This window comes from Sceloporus occidentalis, unplaced genomic scaffold, assembly GCF_023333645.1.
Source record: "Sceloporus occidentalis isolate IW3139 unplaced genomic scaffold, rSceOcc1.0.p SCAF_21, whole genome shotgun sequence".
Classification (NCBI taxonomy): domain Eukaryota; kingdom Metazoa; phylum Chordata; class Lepidosauria; order Squamata; family Phrynosomatidae; genus Sceloporus; species Sceloporus occidentalis.
In genome coordinates, this window is record NW_028317001.1 from 3726238 (window position 1) to 3741019 (window position 14782).

General features: G+C 47.1%; 1 protein-coding gene across 1 annotated transcript in view; it reads right to left on the reverse strand.

Moving 5' to 3' along the window:
- Positions 1-14782, reverse strand: part of AATF (apoptosis antagonizing transcription factor) — a 60751-nt gene that overhangs the window by 34726 nt on the left and 11243 nt on the right. The window contains exons 5-7 of the mRNA XM_089484081.1: positions 4376-4490; positions 4056-4278; positions 2449-2613 (exon numbers count right to left, since the gene is read on the reverse strand). Of these exons, the coding sequence (XP_089340207.1) occupies positions 2449-2613; positions 4056-4278; positions 4376-4490 (503 nt within the window). The remainder of the gene's footprint in view (positions 1-2448; positions 2614-4055; positions 4279-4375; positions 4491-14782) is intronic.

Here is a 14782-nt window from a genome sequence, read left to right on the forward strand (position 1 = left end):
ATGAGGAGCCCGGGTGATGCAACTCCTGCGGCGAAGGCGGGTCGGATGGGTCCTCTTCTCCATCTGAAGGTTCCCGTGATGGAGGCAAGGGATCCTGTTCTGAATCGGAGTCCGACGTCAGGGGGATGTCAGTCACCTTGGCTCGGGCTGGAGTGTGAGCCGGAATTTGCGGGGCCGGTGGCTCGGAAAGCGGACGGCGAGGTACCGAGGACGAGGCCACCGCATGGGAGGATGATGGCTCGCCCCCCTGGGGAACCGCCGGGCGCAAGTTAAGCCTGGTGAATTCCCTGAAAGCCCTCTCCTTCGGGACCGACATGTAGTACCTCTGAGTCTCGGTGTCAAAGAACATGTCGGTGTCCAGCTCTCATGGCTCGTCGATGTCGGAAACAGGGACAGCCTCCTCCTCATCTGAATGGACGGAAAGCGGAGATGGTTCCCTCTGGGGAGAGGTTGGCTCGCTGACGGCGGCGAGATCTTGGGCCGGCGGGAGTGGCGTGGCCAGCACCGTGGTTACCTGCGCTGAGACCGTCTTCTTCGGGCGCGAGGGGGTCTTCCCCGAGGTCTTCTTGGAGGGGGTCTTCTCCGAGGTCTCCTTGGAGGGGGAGCATCGCTTGTGTGGAGCACGCTCCTTTGACTCGGCCGGACGCCCCGACCCGGAGTGGTCCTTGGGCTTGGACTTCTTGGGTGGAGCTGCCTCGGTCACCTCCGCATGACGCCTCTTTTTGGAAGACGTCGGAGTCACCGCCAAGTCTTCAGGCGGAAAGAAGGGATTGTCCGGCAAGTCGTGCAGGACAGTGGCTCCCTTGGAGTGGGGCTTGGCTGGCTTAGCCCTCTCCGATGGTACCGCCTTTCCAGAGGAAGATGCCCCCGTCTCGGGCAACTTGGAGACGTGCCGAGATGTCTTTGATGACGCCTTGGAGGACGGTAGCGAGACGGTCCGGACTCCCGACTCCTGACGCTCTCTCGAGCGCGAGCCCTCCGGGGACGGCTTCCTCCCGGAACTCTCCCTGGGCTCGAAACCCTCAGTCCCCGAGGTTTTCTGGGGGCGCTTGGAGGGTTCGTCGGTGACACTGGGTCTCGGGGGACCACGGGCCACATCGGAGGTGGTCGGAGATCATGTCCCGGCCGGGACAGAGACCACACTAGAAACGCTGGCCCGTGAAGAAGACGCAGGCGGGGCAGCCGGGGTAGCCGGAGGAAGCGAAGATGAGCGGGGACGTCCCTCCCGGACCTTTCCCAGGGCAATAGCCGAAGTCAGCCGGGACTCCCGGTTCTTCCTGGCTTGGGAGGACAGAGACTTACAGAGGTGACAGGCTCTGGCATCATGGTCCTTTCCCAGACAAAACAGGCAGGAGGAATGAGGGTCCTGGACGGGTACCTTGCCCCCGCAGGCATCACATTTCTTGAAGGGCGCAGGCATCCTTCCAAGTCGTCAAATCCAAGGGAGAGTCAAAAGCGAAGTCAAAAAACAAGCCGAAGAGGTCCGAAGTTACCAGGGCGGGAGAGAGAGAATGGTCAAAAACAGTCCGAGGTCTAGTGAAAGTGATTCCGTAACAAGCAAGAGCGAGCGAAAGTTCCTAGAAGCAGCTAGCGCGGCGGAAAAAAGGAACTGGGGAAAAGAGCGGGAAGGCAGGGGCCTTATAACGGGTGGGCGGAGTTACCGCCAAAAAGTTTCTATATGTTGCAAAGTAAACTTTGCCCAGTGATTCCAGAAGGTTCCGAACAGCACTGCGCAGGCGCAGTGAAACCCATTTGTATGTATTCGCAGAGACCACGAAGAAGAAATATATATATATGAATAAATCAATCCATTTGGACTTCAACTTCCAGGAGGCCCAAGGATTCTGCAAGTTCAAGTCCAAAATATCTGTCAAGTGAAAGGTTGAGAACTACAGTGGGCCCTCGGTATCTGCTGGGGTTTGCTTCCAAGACCTCCAGCGGATACCAAGATCTGTGGATGCTCAAGTCCCATTATATACAATGGCAGAGTAAAAATGGTGTCCCTTTTATAAAAATGGCAAAATCAAGGTTTGCTCGTTGGGTTTTGTGTGTGAATATTTTCAAACTGTGGTTGGCGGAATCTGTGGATGCAGAAGGCCAACTAGACAGCTTTAAGCAACTGGTGGTAAAATCCATCTATGTACACACACACATCCTCTTCAAGTCCACAGTCCCAAAAGTGTTACCTTGATCTTTTATACAACACAAAAGAGATCCCCGGCAACAACCTTTTAAAGGCGTAGGAACAAGCTCCAAACGGATCATCGTCTTGATACTTAAAACCATCCCGTTGCAACGCCTCTCGCCCACTCAAAGCTCTTTTAATCCTTTAAATCAAGATTTCATCCTGATCTCCCTCTTCCGGCAAACTTCTTCAAGCACTGAAAATGCCAGGCCCAATTTTGTTTCCCACACACACACACACCTCCGTTTGGCGAAATCCCTTACCGTCTGTCCTGGCAAAGCTTCCGGCAACCGCTTGGGCGCTTGGCGCGGCTTCCCCAATACCCTGTACGCCGACCGCTTGGTATGTGTCCGCCGGAGTAATCTCTCTTTGTCCATCAGAATATGATCAATCTGAGTCAAGATTGAACGCTCAAAGGCACTGAAACCCTGCAAGAACATTAAGTAGTGTCAGATAACGCGGGAAAAGCTGCTGCTCAAGGCACCAACGTCCCCCCGGCCCTCTATCTTTCTGTGTCACTGGATAAGCAGAAAGCGTTTCCTACAAGAGAGGCTTTAGTTGGGGATTTCGTTCGGATTTCTGCGCAGAGTAGGTTTTATTTATATTACATTATATATAAATACTGTCCCCGAGGCGGGCAGAAAGAAGAAAGGTTCATATAATAGACTTGTTCCACGGCACAGCTGCCAAATGCATACAGAACTATACCTTGTGAACGATTGATATCTAACATCAAGCCAGCCTTTGCAGCGCTCTGCATGGCGAGAAGAGGGGGAAAGAAACAAAGACTTAAAGGGTTACAGTGGTAGTGGAACCCAACAGGGTAATCTGTTCAGATGATAGCCTGGCGGAGGAGCACATGCCTTGCATGCAGACGGCCTGAGGTTCAATCCCCAGCCCCTCCAGTTGAACAAGGATGATGGGAGAGACTGGACAATTGTCAGAACGCACAATGCTGGGCTGGATGGGGAAACAACATGATCTGGTATGAACCAGATCCCTTTATTCGTGGTCAAAAAGCGGCGTACTTGTGTTAGCAGTGCAACCTTATTGCAGGAAACACCCCATGAGGTTCCCTGGAAAGTGCCATAAGTTTAAGAGTGTACACTGCTCCAGCCGTGTAACCTGTTCACAAACTCACTGCTTGCATGTCAGGCATGGGGAAACTGAGTCTTATTGACTACATGCCACCTCCCAAAATCCACTTTTGCATTCCAAGAAGTCTATTCCCATCCAACTGAAGCCCCCCAGACTACTGTCTCCAATGCATCTACACTGCAGTTTGATACCACTTTAAGTGTTATAGCTCCTATGGAATCTCAGGATTTGTAGATTTACAAGGTCTTCCCTGCCAGAGTGCTCAAGTGGTGTCAAACTGCATAACTTCTACAGTATAGACGCACTCCAAGGGTCTTTGTCCATGAAGATTTCTACTTCTGTCCCACACACAATGAAGGACGCACTTTCAATGTACCCTCATAGTTTTTCACAGCATATAAATGTCTCCCCTTCCATGGGTGTACACTCTTCACGCATGTGTATACACATGTGGTTCTCTGTTTGCACTGATGCCAAAGGAGAGCAGCTAGCAGCTGTCCCAACAAGTCCACAGCCCAAGGATGTTTCCTAGGCCAAAACACACAGGACCTAAGATTAGCCAGAGCTTGAAAAAGTTACATTTCTGGCTGCAATGCCCAGAATCCTGCAGCCAGTACAACCACTGGCTATGCACTCTTAGCAATTCTGGGAACTATGGTCCAGAAAGGCTAACTTCCCCTGTCCTGGGATTGTATCTTTACAATTGTACATTGTTCGCTCAGACCAGAGGTCCCAAACTTTTACTATAATATAGTAAATGAACTACTCTCACCTTCCCCAGTTTGCCAGAAGCCAACTTGGTCTTATCGTGCCACTTCTGCAAGGTGTTGTTCCGATAGGCCCGGAAGGCAGCAAACCGCTTGGCTGCAAACTCTGGGTATTCTTCCATTTCAAGCTTTCGCTTGGGTGGCCTTTGCGTTGTCGACCTCTTCTTCAACTCGCTTTCCTCCTTCCCTTCATCTTCTTCATCAGTGCTGCTTGGGATCTCTTCATCACTAAGAGTAAAATGAAAATGTAAAACACCTCTCAGCAATGTTCCATGTATCTGTTCTACTACATGAACTCTTGAACACATTGCAGCTTTGCATTTACCTCTCCTTTTTCACTGGTTCTCCGTCTACCAGATGTCTTGTCCCGGAGTACTGATACAACATTTCATCCTGGAGATCCACCAGACTTCTCAACAAAGCCTTCAGGGCTTTGTAATCTGCACAAGGGGGAAAAAATTGATGCGATGAACTCTAGAAGCTGACAGCTCTATTATTAAATTGTACCTGGCAGAAAGTACACAATGTTATTTCCAGATGACCATTTATGCCCAGGGGTGCAAACCAGAATGGCAGAGTAGACCCTTCATTCCTTGTCTACCCACCTCTCTACCTCGGCCTTTAGCCTATCATCTCATGTCCATAAGGACAAACTTGTCCATGGTTGCAAATGGGCTCATATAGCTACAAGAGGAGTATAGAAGGAGCAACCCTATTGTGATGCAGAAAGAAACAAAGCAGAGATGAAGAGGGGAAACGGTTTTCTCCATCAAGACCGTTTACACATTTAGTCCTGAATGGTGAAAAGTACTGCAAGGTATAGTTTTTGGGTGGGTTTGCCATGTCCTAGAAGAGTTTCTTCCTGACGTTTCGCCTACATCTGTGGCCGGTCTCTTCAGGTGAAGCGTCAGGAATAAACACTTCTAGAACATGGCCACGTATCCCGAAAAACCCACAAAAAACTATGGATGTCGGCCATGAAAGCCTTCAACTTCACACTGCAAAGTATGTTAAGATGGAGAAGTGGGGTGGGTTGCGTCTTGAGTTGGCAACTGATGCCCAACATGGGTGTTTCTATTTAAGCTTGGCCCCAAAAGACCCTCCGCCTGAAAACTATAAAAAGGAGGAAGGGAAGGGGAGAAGAAGAAAAAAGGAACGTGGTAGCACCTTTAAGACTAGCTTTTGTGGACATGAACCCACTTCTCCAGATGCATTATAGTATATTAAAGCTTCACACCCGAGACCACGCCGGTTGGGAACGTTATGGAATTGTAGTCCTAGCCCTACAAAGGGTTGCAGAGAGTCGGACAGAGGCGCCTGTGGTTTGGAGGCTGGGCAAGAGCAAGATCCACTATCCCACAAAGAGCCCATTGAAGCATTTGACTGGCCTTACTAATAAGAGGTTTGCCGTTCTAGAGAGTTATTTCTTGCTTTTTAAAAAGTTCCAAAGTGGAGCACAACAAAACTCATTAAAAGCCAAACAAATTACATTTAACACACAACAGCAGGCCAACAAAAGAAATGAAACGGCAGCACCGGAATATGAAGGAACCATCAGGTAGCAATAGTCATAATTAAAAGCAGCAGGTGAAGCATGAAAGGCATCCACAGACAAAGCAGAAAACAAAACCCGAGCCGACGCTGCTTTCCTCCGTCACCGACAACCAAGTCCGTGGTATTTTGCATTCCCAGGTGTTTCGGACTCATCGCACCACTGGCCATGGGAAAGAGCGCTGGCGAATGTAGAAAACCAACCCTTAAACATAGCAATGAAGGCAATAGAAGGAACTCTCTCGATGAACAGGGTGCCACCACAGAAAAGATCATCCCACAAGTCACTATCCATCACACTTTTTATAGCAGGCGAAACTAAAGCAGGGTTTCTATCGAAAGAAGTCTTCAATATGAGGTGCGTTACTACCACTAGGAACAGAGGGGACATCCCTTCCTTGTGCAATAAGTGAATATGCTTAAATAATGATCGAACACGGCCAGTGATCCTTGGGGTCCTCAGGCAACAATCTTCTCCGGTTACCTGTTAGCTGATCCATTTAACTCAGGGTGTGTAACTGTTGCCCTCCAGATGTTGCTGGACTCTAATTCCCATCCCAGCATAAGACAACTGAGCTGGGAGTCTCAGTACAAAACCGCATCTGGAGGGTCACAGTTGCCCACACTTGCAGATGGTCCTGGAAAGGGATCTTCAGCATGCAAAATGTGCTCCGCCACATCGCTCAGATCCCTCCCTGGAAAAGAGCTATAATAAAATGAAGCTGTGAGGGAACTATGTAGAGTGGTTCTCAATACTGGACCATGAGAAACCCAATCCACAAATCTGTCCTCGGTAATCCTGGCCAAAGTCACAGCCTCACTTGGTTCTTTGTATTGTTCGTTGTAATGTTTAATTTTATGAGCGTCCAAATGCTCGGGAGTGCGCGGAACCGCCATGGGGAGCTGCGGAGATATTCAAACGCTGGCTGGGCAGCGGTTAAGGAATCTCCACCTTCAACCGACAGCCCCATACCCAAATCCTACGACAATGTAAAACCTCCGCAAAGTAAGCCTTAAAACAAATCATGGTGTGTTCTAGGTAAGCCTGGATTATCTTGTATTTTAAGCATATAATCCACGTCGAACACTTTCAAACTTGTTCGCTCCACAACTATAGCTGCCCCGCCTCTGTATAATCGGTGTCAGGCATTCTCTGATGAGATTTTACCTCCGAAGGAAAGACTCCCAACTTGAGCTAGGACTAGAAGACGGTGTTAAGGCTGACGCAAGGCTTGCCACCAGTATCGGGAGCCTCACATCTCTCCCCTGGCGACAGGTATTAATAGGAAACATGAAGCGATGCCATGCCTCCGTGACATGCTCCTTTCTACTTGCAAAACTGGGGGAACATCATCAAATTCAACCTCTTCGTATCTGGCGTTGCTCTGACCTATCTCATAGAATCGCTGGGGAAGAGAGAGTAAGATTTGCCCAACGTAGGGCAGCTGAAGCCCTTTGGAAGAAGGAGGGGAGGCATTATATAGACTGCAAAATCAGTGTTCAGATCCGCGCACTTCTCGTCCTCGTCTCATTTTTCCTTTCCTGCTAATGTGAGAACCTCTTCAGTTGAGATGTGGAGTGAAAACGCCTCAAATAAATAGAACTTAGGGCAATATCAAACTAAGTGTGATGAAGAACCACACAACACAGAACAAAACAGGTGGGAGGACTATGCAGATATAGGGTTCTCAATGTTGGGAATCATCCTAAGTTGAGGCCTTGCCCCATTAAAATACCCAAATACATTTCCCAGGAAACCAAAAGGCAGAAAACCGAAGCTCAGAACTTGGACAAATTGGTACGATAGCATTGTGTAACTCTCTGGTGTTATGCCATGCTAGCACTACACACTCTCTACAACAAATGCCACTACAGTGTAACGCATGAGAAGTGGTAAATGTACATAGCTGCCACCTCAATGCACAGAGGTAGGATACAATTCACATTGACTTTTTGATGGGTCTGTGACTGCACAATAAAATATTATTTACACACATTGGCATGACACTCTATTGTGCGTTTCCAAAGGCTGGCTCTACAGGCATAACTCCATTCCCATCACTATCAAGTAGATAGAGCTGTACCACATGTCCCCAAAAAGTCTCTCTGTTTGTGTAGCACAACTTACACCTGTCAATAGGATTCTGGCCACTGTTGGCATGGTCTGCCATGACACTGGCTGATATTATTATTATTATTATTATTATTACTATTATTACTATTATTACTATTATTATTAACATTATGCTTCATTTAGACATCCCTATTGCGATACTTAAATATCACAACCCAAAGAAATGAGTTAGAGCTGTTGTGTGCCTTCGAATTCCAACTTATAGCAACCCTACGGTGAACCTACCATGGGGCTTTCTTGGCAAGATCTGTTCAGAGGAGGGAGGGTTATTTTGTTTTAATTAAGTGGTATATTAATATTGCAAACAAACAATAATCTAAAGATCATCTTCTTCTTCCGAGGAAGAAGGAATCTCCAAATCTAAAGATCATCTTCTTTTTCTAAGGAAGAAGGAATCTCCATTCTCGGAGGAAGGAGATGAAGATGGTATTAAGGCCAGCCCCAGAATCGGTCCCTTTGCCGTCTCCAACTGGGACATTTTGGATTAAGAGGGACTATTTCCGTTCCTTCTGAAAGACAGAGTTAAACGGTAGGTCAAACGCAAACGCTCGATACTTGGGTCCAAAAACAATGCTCCCCATTCGCACCCCCCCAAAACAAAAACACTGCCAGCCTTTCCTCTTGCAACCCGCTCCCCCCTTTCGGGTCCCAGCCATCCCCGGCAATTAATCCCCCCCCCCCAAGAAACGCGTTTGATTAAATCTTTTCAAGCAAATCCTTTGCTTTGCTTTTGTTAGTTCGCTCCTTGTCAACATCTATTAAAATATGCCTTTAATTCTCCCGCAATCTTAAAAAACACCGATCCCACTGTCTTCAACTTTAATCAACTGTACGGCCGGCATTTTTCATTTCATAATAATGCGCTGCTTGGAATTCAAGAGGCAGGCTCCACATCAATCATTCCGCGAGAATTTTTCCACCGCAATAAATATGCAAATGAGCCAAAGGCAGTCAGTCGTATTTCAGGCCCGACTTGCTAGTGTTTTAAAAAAAGAGAGAGAGAGAGAGAGAGAGAAAAAGACACAAATTTATTAATTGCCGTTGGCCAGCGGAATCCTATTACTTTGGGCATTGATTACAAAGCTGTGTGAGTGATTATCGTGCAACTCGCGGGCCATCCAGGCATGAGGAAAAATTATTAAAGCAAGGGAGAGATTATCAACTCGGAATAACAATAAGCTTTAACATTTTAAGGCCTCCAACTTCGGCAACAAAGAATTACGCCACGGCTCCGGCGCGTCGCCGCCGTCCCCGGAGTTGGGCGGTGGCTTTTCCGTGGGTTGTTCTAGAACCCATAGTCCTCCCGCTTTACCCGTTTGAAGGGAAGAGTCCAAAACACTGTCCATCATCCTTAATGATTTCAAATACTAATGCCTCCATTGCCTTTACAGCCCAGGAAGACTGAGGAAAATGAAGCTGAAACACATCTTTCAGATGCTCTCAGCGTTGGTGAGGCCATGGGTTCATCAAAACCAACTAGGAGACATACTACAGTACACTCATTCCTTCATATTTGCAGCTTTGATAATTGCAGATTCAATTAATATGTTCTCTCTAGGAATCTCTAGGTCCTCCAGTGTAACTCTGTGGTCAACTTTAACTAAAAGTTGTACTGAAAGACCTACAGAGAATACTCTACTAGGCCTTTGTAGCTCCTCCGGCACAGTTCTATGGTCAGTGTCTGTCGGATGTTGACCACAGAGTTCCACCAGAGGACCTTGAGATTCCTAGAGAGAATATTCTACTAGGCCTTTGTAGCTCCTCTGGTGCAGTTCAATGGTTAGTGTCTGTCAGACGTTGACCACAGAGTTGCCCTGGAGGACCTAGAGATTCCTAGAAAGGACACTCTACTAGGCCTTTGTAGCTCCTCCAGTGAGTTCTATGGCCAGTGTCTGTCGGACGTTGGCCACAGAGTTGCCCTGGAGGACCTAGAGATTCCTAGAAAGGACACTCTACTAGGCCTTTGTAGCTCCTCCAGTGAGTTCTATGGCCAGTGTCTGTCGGACGTTGGCCACAGAGTTGCCCTGGAGGACCTAGAGATTCCTAGAGAGAACACTCTACTAAGCCTTTGTAGCTCCTCCAGTGAGTTTTATGGTCAGTGTCTGTCGGATGTTGACCACAGAGTTGCCCTGGAGGACCTAGAGATTCCTAGAGAGAACACTCTACTAAGCCTTTGTAGCTCCTCCAGTGAGTTTTATGGTCAGTGTCTGTTGGATGTTGACCACAGAGTTGCCCTGGAGGACCTAGAGATTCCTAGAGAGAACACTCTACTAGGCCTTTGTAGCTCCTCCAGTGCAGTTTGATGGTCAGTGTCTGTTGGAGGTTGACCACAGAGCTGCACCGGAGGACACAGAGATTCCTGGAGAGGTGTCCTCTCAGGTTTTTCCATATTTATGGGGGTCTTGTGCCCGTAACGCTAGCCAATATGGAGGGACAAGTGTATTTTCTTTTTATAAGGTCCTACTGAGAAATCAAGCCGAGGTCGGAGGGGGGGGGAGAATTAAAAAGGAAGGAAGGGAGGCACATGGATATGTCTTGCTGTTTTAATCCCCTGCCTGCTTTCTGCTCCTGCCTCACACTGGTTAGAGCTACAGTTGGCCCTCCACATTTGCAGGTTTAATGTGTTCTCTAGGAATCTCTAAGTCAGTGATTCTCAACCTTTGGTCCTCTAGATTTTTGAGACTTCATCTCCCAGAATTCCTGAACAATGACTGGGTCTTCTGGGAATTGAAGTCCAAAACAGCTGGAGGCCCAAAATTTGAGAACCACTGCTCTAAGTCATGCAGCGCAACTCTGCCACAGGTTGACCATAGAGTTGTGCTGGAGAACCTAGATATTCCTAAAGAGAACTAGGCATTTTCAGGTCCTCCACCGTGATTCGATGGTCAACATCTTTGCGTTTCACAGTTCACAAACCTATGAAAATGGAAATAAACTTTATTTCGTAGCATGCACTAAGACGCATTCCTGAGAAGATGTGGCTAGATCTGAGGTGTGCACTCCACTTCTAAAAGCAATGCGACTTACTCCTGTGTAGCCGCACCTGAACTGACCTGTGCTTTGTATGCTTGGTGGAAAACCATCCAAAACAAATCCTTCTCAATGGAGACAGGGAGAGGCTTCAACATCAAAGGCCGCTGAAAACATACTTGTTTATGCAGCAGATAATCCCCAGCTCCTAACAATGGCTCCATCTTTGTATTGTGCTGTGACACCATATTCATTGCATTGATAAGTTTTGAATCTTTTTTTTAAAGTGCTTTCATTTAAAATTGAATTAGATGCCCATTTTAATGCATCCCTCTTAAAGGTCTGGTTGTATCAAGTGCCAAACAAGCATATACATAAATCCAGGCATACCTCTCTTAACAAAGCCTCTGTTAAAGAAGCTCTTTTTTTTACTTATGAAAGACTTACCTGGTTGTTTCATTCTACATGCGCATAGTGTTAGTTCTGGACAAAAAGTTTGCTGAAACATGTTGAACTACCCGTTTTTTGGTGGTATAGGACCTATTCCTATTATTTCCATGTCATTTGTGCCCCAGTATTTCTGCTGAAACAGCAATGCCTTAATGCTTTGTTAACTGAAGTATACCAGTATCAATAAAATCCAATCTTTCTTTTTCTTCCCAAGCTCTTATTACATTTTTATCACCTGGGAAAGACTTGTATGGCAACTGAATTTAAAGCACTCTGGTATTTCTTAAGCATGGAAACTATGGTCCCATACAGACAGGCCAAAATAAAGCTGCTTGGAGTCACTTTGGAGGTATGCTGTTTAAATTATGCATGCGTCCTAAGAGTCCGGAAGCTGTGGCAAAACCACAATCCAGTCCTAAACACTGGAGCACAGCTTTGGAGCAGCTTCCAGACTCTTAGTACGCATGCATCATTTAAACAGCATACCTCCAAAGTGACTCCAAGTGGCTTTATTTTGGCCTGTCTGTATGGGGCCTGACATACAAATGCTTTAAAGCAGTGGTCCCCAAACTGTGCCCTTTAAGAGATTTTGGACTTCAGCTCCCAGAAGCTTCAGCCACGTTGGCTAATAGCCTGGGATTCTGGGAGCTGAAGTCCAAAATCCCTTAAAAGGCACAGTTTGGGGACCACTGCTTTAAATAAATCATCAAGAAGAAGAAATTCTTACCAAGGAAAAAGGTAATCCTTGCCCTGCAGACATTAAACAAATTGTTGTTCTGGCACAAGGCACCTAGAGCCAGAGATGTGAAGGCCAGAAGAAACATGTTTGGGAGCGAAGAAGGAGAATAGAGTTTCACAATGAAACCACTAACAACAATTTTTGAAGTGCCAGTGACTTACGCTGGCACAAACGGGTCGGACAAAGGCCTTATTCAATGGTCATAGTGGTCCCTTCCAACTCTTCAAATCGGCATCAAGACAGACACAGGGTTCCATCTTATCCCAACTCAAAGACTCTTTAAGTTGCTCAAACGCAAAACCAAGCGTAACTCTGAAACCCACAAAACAGCGAAAGCTTTACCGGCCAACCAAAATGCTCAAGCGCACACTTTGCAAGCTTTTGAAGCTCCGCTGGTTTCTTCACCAAGAAAGCCAGTGGCGCTTCGAAAACGCCCAAGGTGTATTTTGAGCATTTTGGTTGGCCAATAAAGCTATCGCTGTTCTGTGGTTTTTGGATGCTGTTGTACTTTGCTATACGGCCAACACGACTATACCGGGGGATGTAGTATAACTCTGGTGTAACATATCCTTCAGCACTGTAAGGGTGTCTTGTACAATGGCTGGGTTCCTCTAACTAAATTTCCCCCTGTCCCTATGTTCCTTCCCCTGAAAATCCCGGATGCTTTCCAAGGCTGGGGCGAGACGGGGCGAGGAGAACCAACACAGTCCTATGGAAATTCAGCAAGATCCTATTTGTAAGAGAGAAAAAGAACACAGAAAAGATCAATGCGAGGCGTGCAATTGACATGAGCGCCCAACAGAGAACCACACACCCCAGCGCTCCCTTTCTACATAAAGAATAGAGGGATCCTGGGGGGAACATCCCAGGGAGTGGGTTTTTTTAATTAATGGGTCTCTTTAATGTGCAAATCGAGCTCAGATTGCTACTTCTGCCTCGCATTGGTTATGGAAATATTGGGGAGGGGGGGTTGTACATTAATTGAACATGCAAGATCCTAAACGTAAGGACCCTCGCTTTTGCTAGAGATGAGAGGATGGCGCGGTAGTGAGAGAGAATGCAAATCTTAGAGTTGTTGCGAGGCGAGTCAGTTTAGGCGGTTGCACCTATGGCTCTGAAATCATGCTCTGAAAGCTGTAAAAGCAATGTCGCAAGGCAGGTGCTATGATAGAAACAGCAGAGTCCACATAGGAGGAGAGGTTTCAAGACAGAGAAGACCCAACTCTCCAGGCACATGAACACAGATGCACAAGATGCCAGCTCTGCCCGCGCATTTATCCATCGCAAGGCCGAATGGCATCGCCCACAATATCAGTGCCCATCCTCCAATGTGATTTATGCCATACTGTGTCATCAATGCCAGCGAAAGCTTTCATGGATTGAATCCGCTTCATCGGATGCAACTCAACTGAGTCTGCAAATGCTTATGCTACGGCCGTCATTCTCTCTGTTAGTCTCAAAAGTCCTACAAGGTCCCTTTGCAGATCTAATACAGATCTAGATCTTTGAATTTCCCTGCTACTCAGTTGCCATACCCAGTTGCAAAGTGACGACTGGCCGCTGGATGTTTGCCTTGCTGTACCAGAGGCGCATTATGCCTACATTTTGTGTTTAAGGATGGAGACTGGTCAGAAAGCCCAGGTAACCAGGTCCCCAGAGGCCAAACGAACAGCGCTGCCCCTTTAAAAGGGAAAAGAAAAGCACCCTATATATAAAATTATAGCCATAAACTTTTTTTCCCTGCAGTGCAGCCTAATTAATTCCTGTTCTATACACAAAGGGAAATGCTGGGTGACAAATGGGTGCGAAGCTTGAAAGCTGCCACGTCGGCAAAACATTTTCTACTTCAATTTATAAGCAATTTTGCAGTAAATCATCCGCCAGGATCCGAGATCCACAGGCAGCCGAACACAGCCGGCGCATGCTGTGGTATGTATGTAAGGCGAGATACGAAAGGGACAACCGAAGGAAGGGGGGGAGAGCAAGCTGGTGGAGTCGCTGGAGAAGACAGGGGCTGACATGCTTCTCCAGAGGCTTTTGTGCCCATTTGCAATTCTGTATCGCACATGCATACACACCTGGTACAACCTACACGAAGGAAGGTACGCCATCCTGGTGCAACCCATACCGAAGCATCAGGGTTTGTAGTCCAGTGCTCAATTGCAACTGGAAAACAAAAGCTATCCAGCAGAAAAAAATACAACGCTGCTGGGGCAGAGGAGAGAGGTGCGTATTAGCTGTGTTTCCCACAAATGGACTAAATGGAAGTGGAGAGTAGGCCATCAGGGTTGTAAAGGGGGTTTTGTTACTCCTTTGGGGTGCTTTGGTACCTGGTTGCCTCTAACGGAGGGGAGGGTTGCGCATGGCAAATTTTTCTTGTCATGCTTTCAAATGGTTTTATATTGTTTCAAAGAACAGGCGTTTCAATACGGTACAGGTTTTGTCTCCCTTATTCTAAAAACGTACGACCAGAAGGTATTTTGGAATATTTTCATATACACTCATCCCTCCCTATTTGCAGCTTTGGTACTTGTGGATTTGATTATTCGCGGTTTTGATTAATATGTACTCTCTAGGAATATCTTGGTCCTCCAGTGCAACTCTATGGTCAACATTTAACTCAAAGTTGTACCGAAAGACCTAGAGATTCCTAGAGAGAAGACTTTACTAGGCCTTTGTAGCTCCTCCAGCGCAGTTCTATGGTCAGTGTCTGTCGAACGCTGACCACAGAGTTGCCCTGGAGGACCTAGAGATTCCTAGAGAGAGTACTCTACTAGGCCTTTGTAGCTCCTGCAGTGCAGTTCTATGGTCAGTGTCTGTCGGACGTTGACCACAGAGTTGCCCTGGAGGACCTAGAGATTCCTAGAGAGAGTACTCTACTAGGCCTT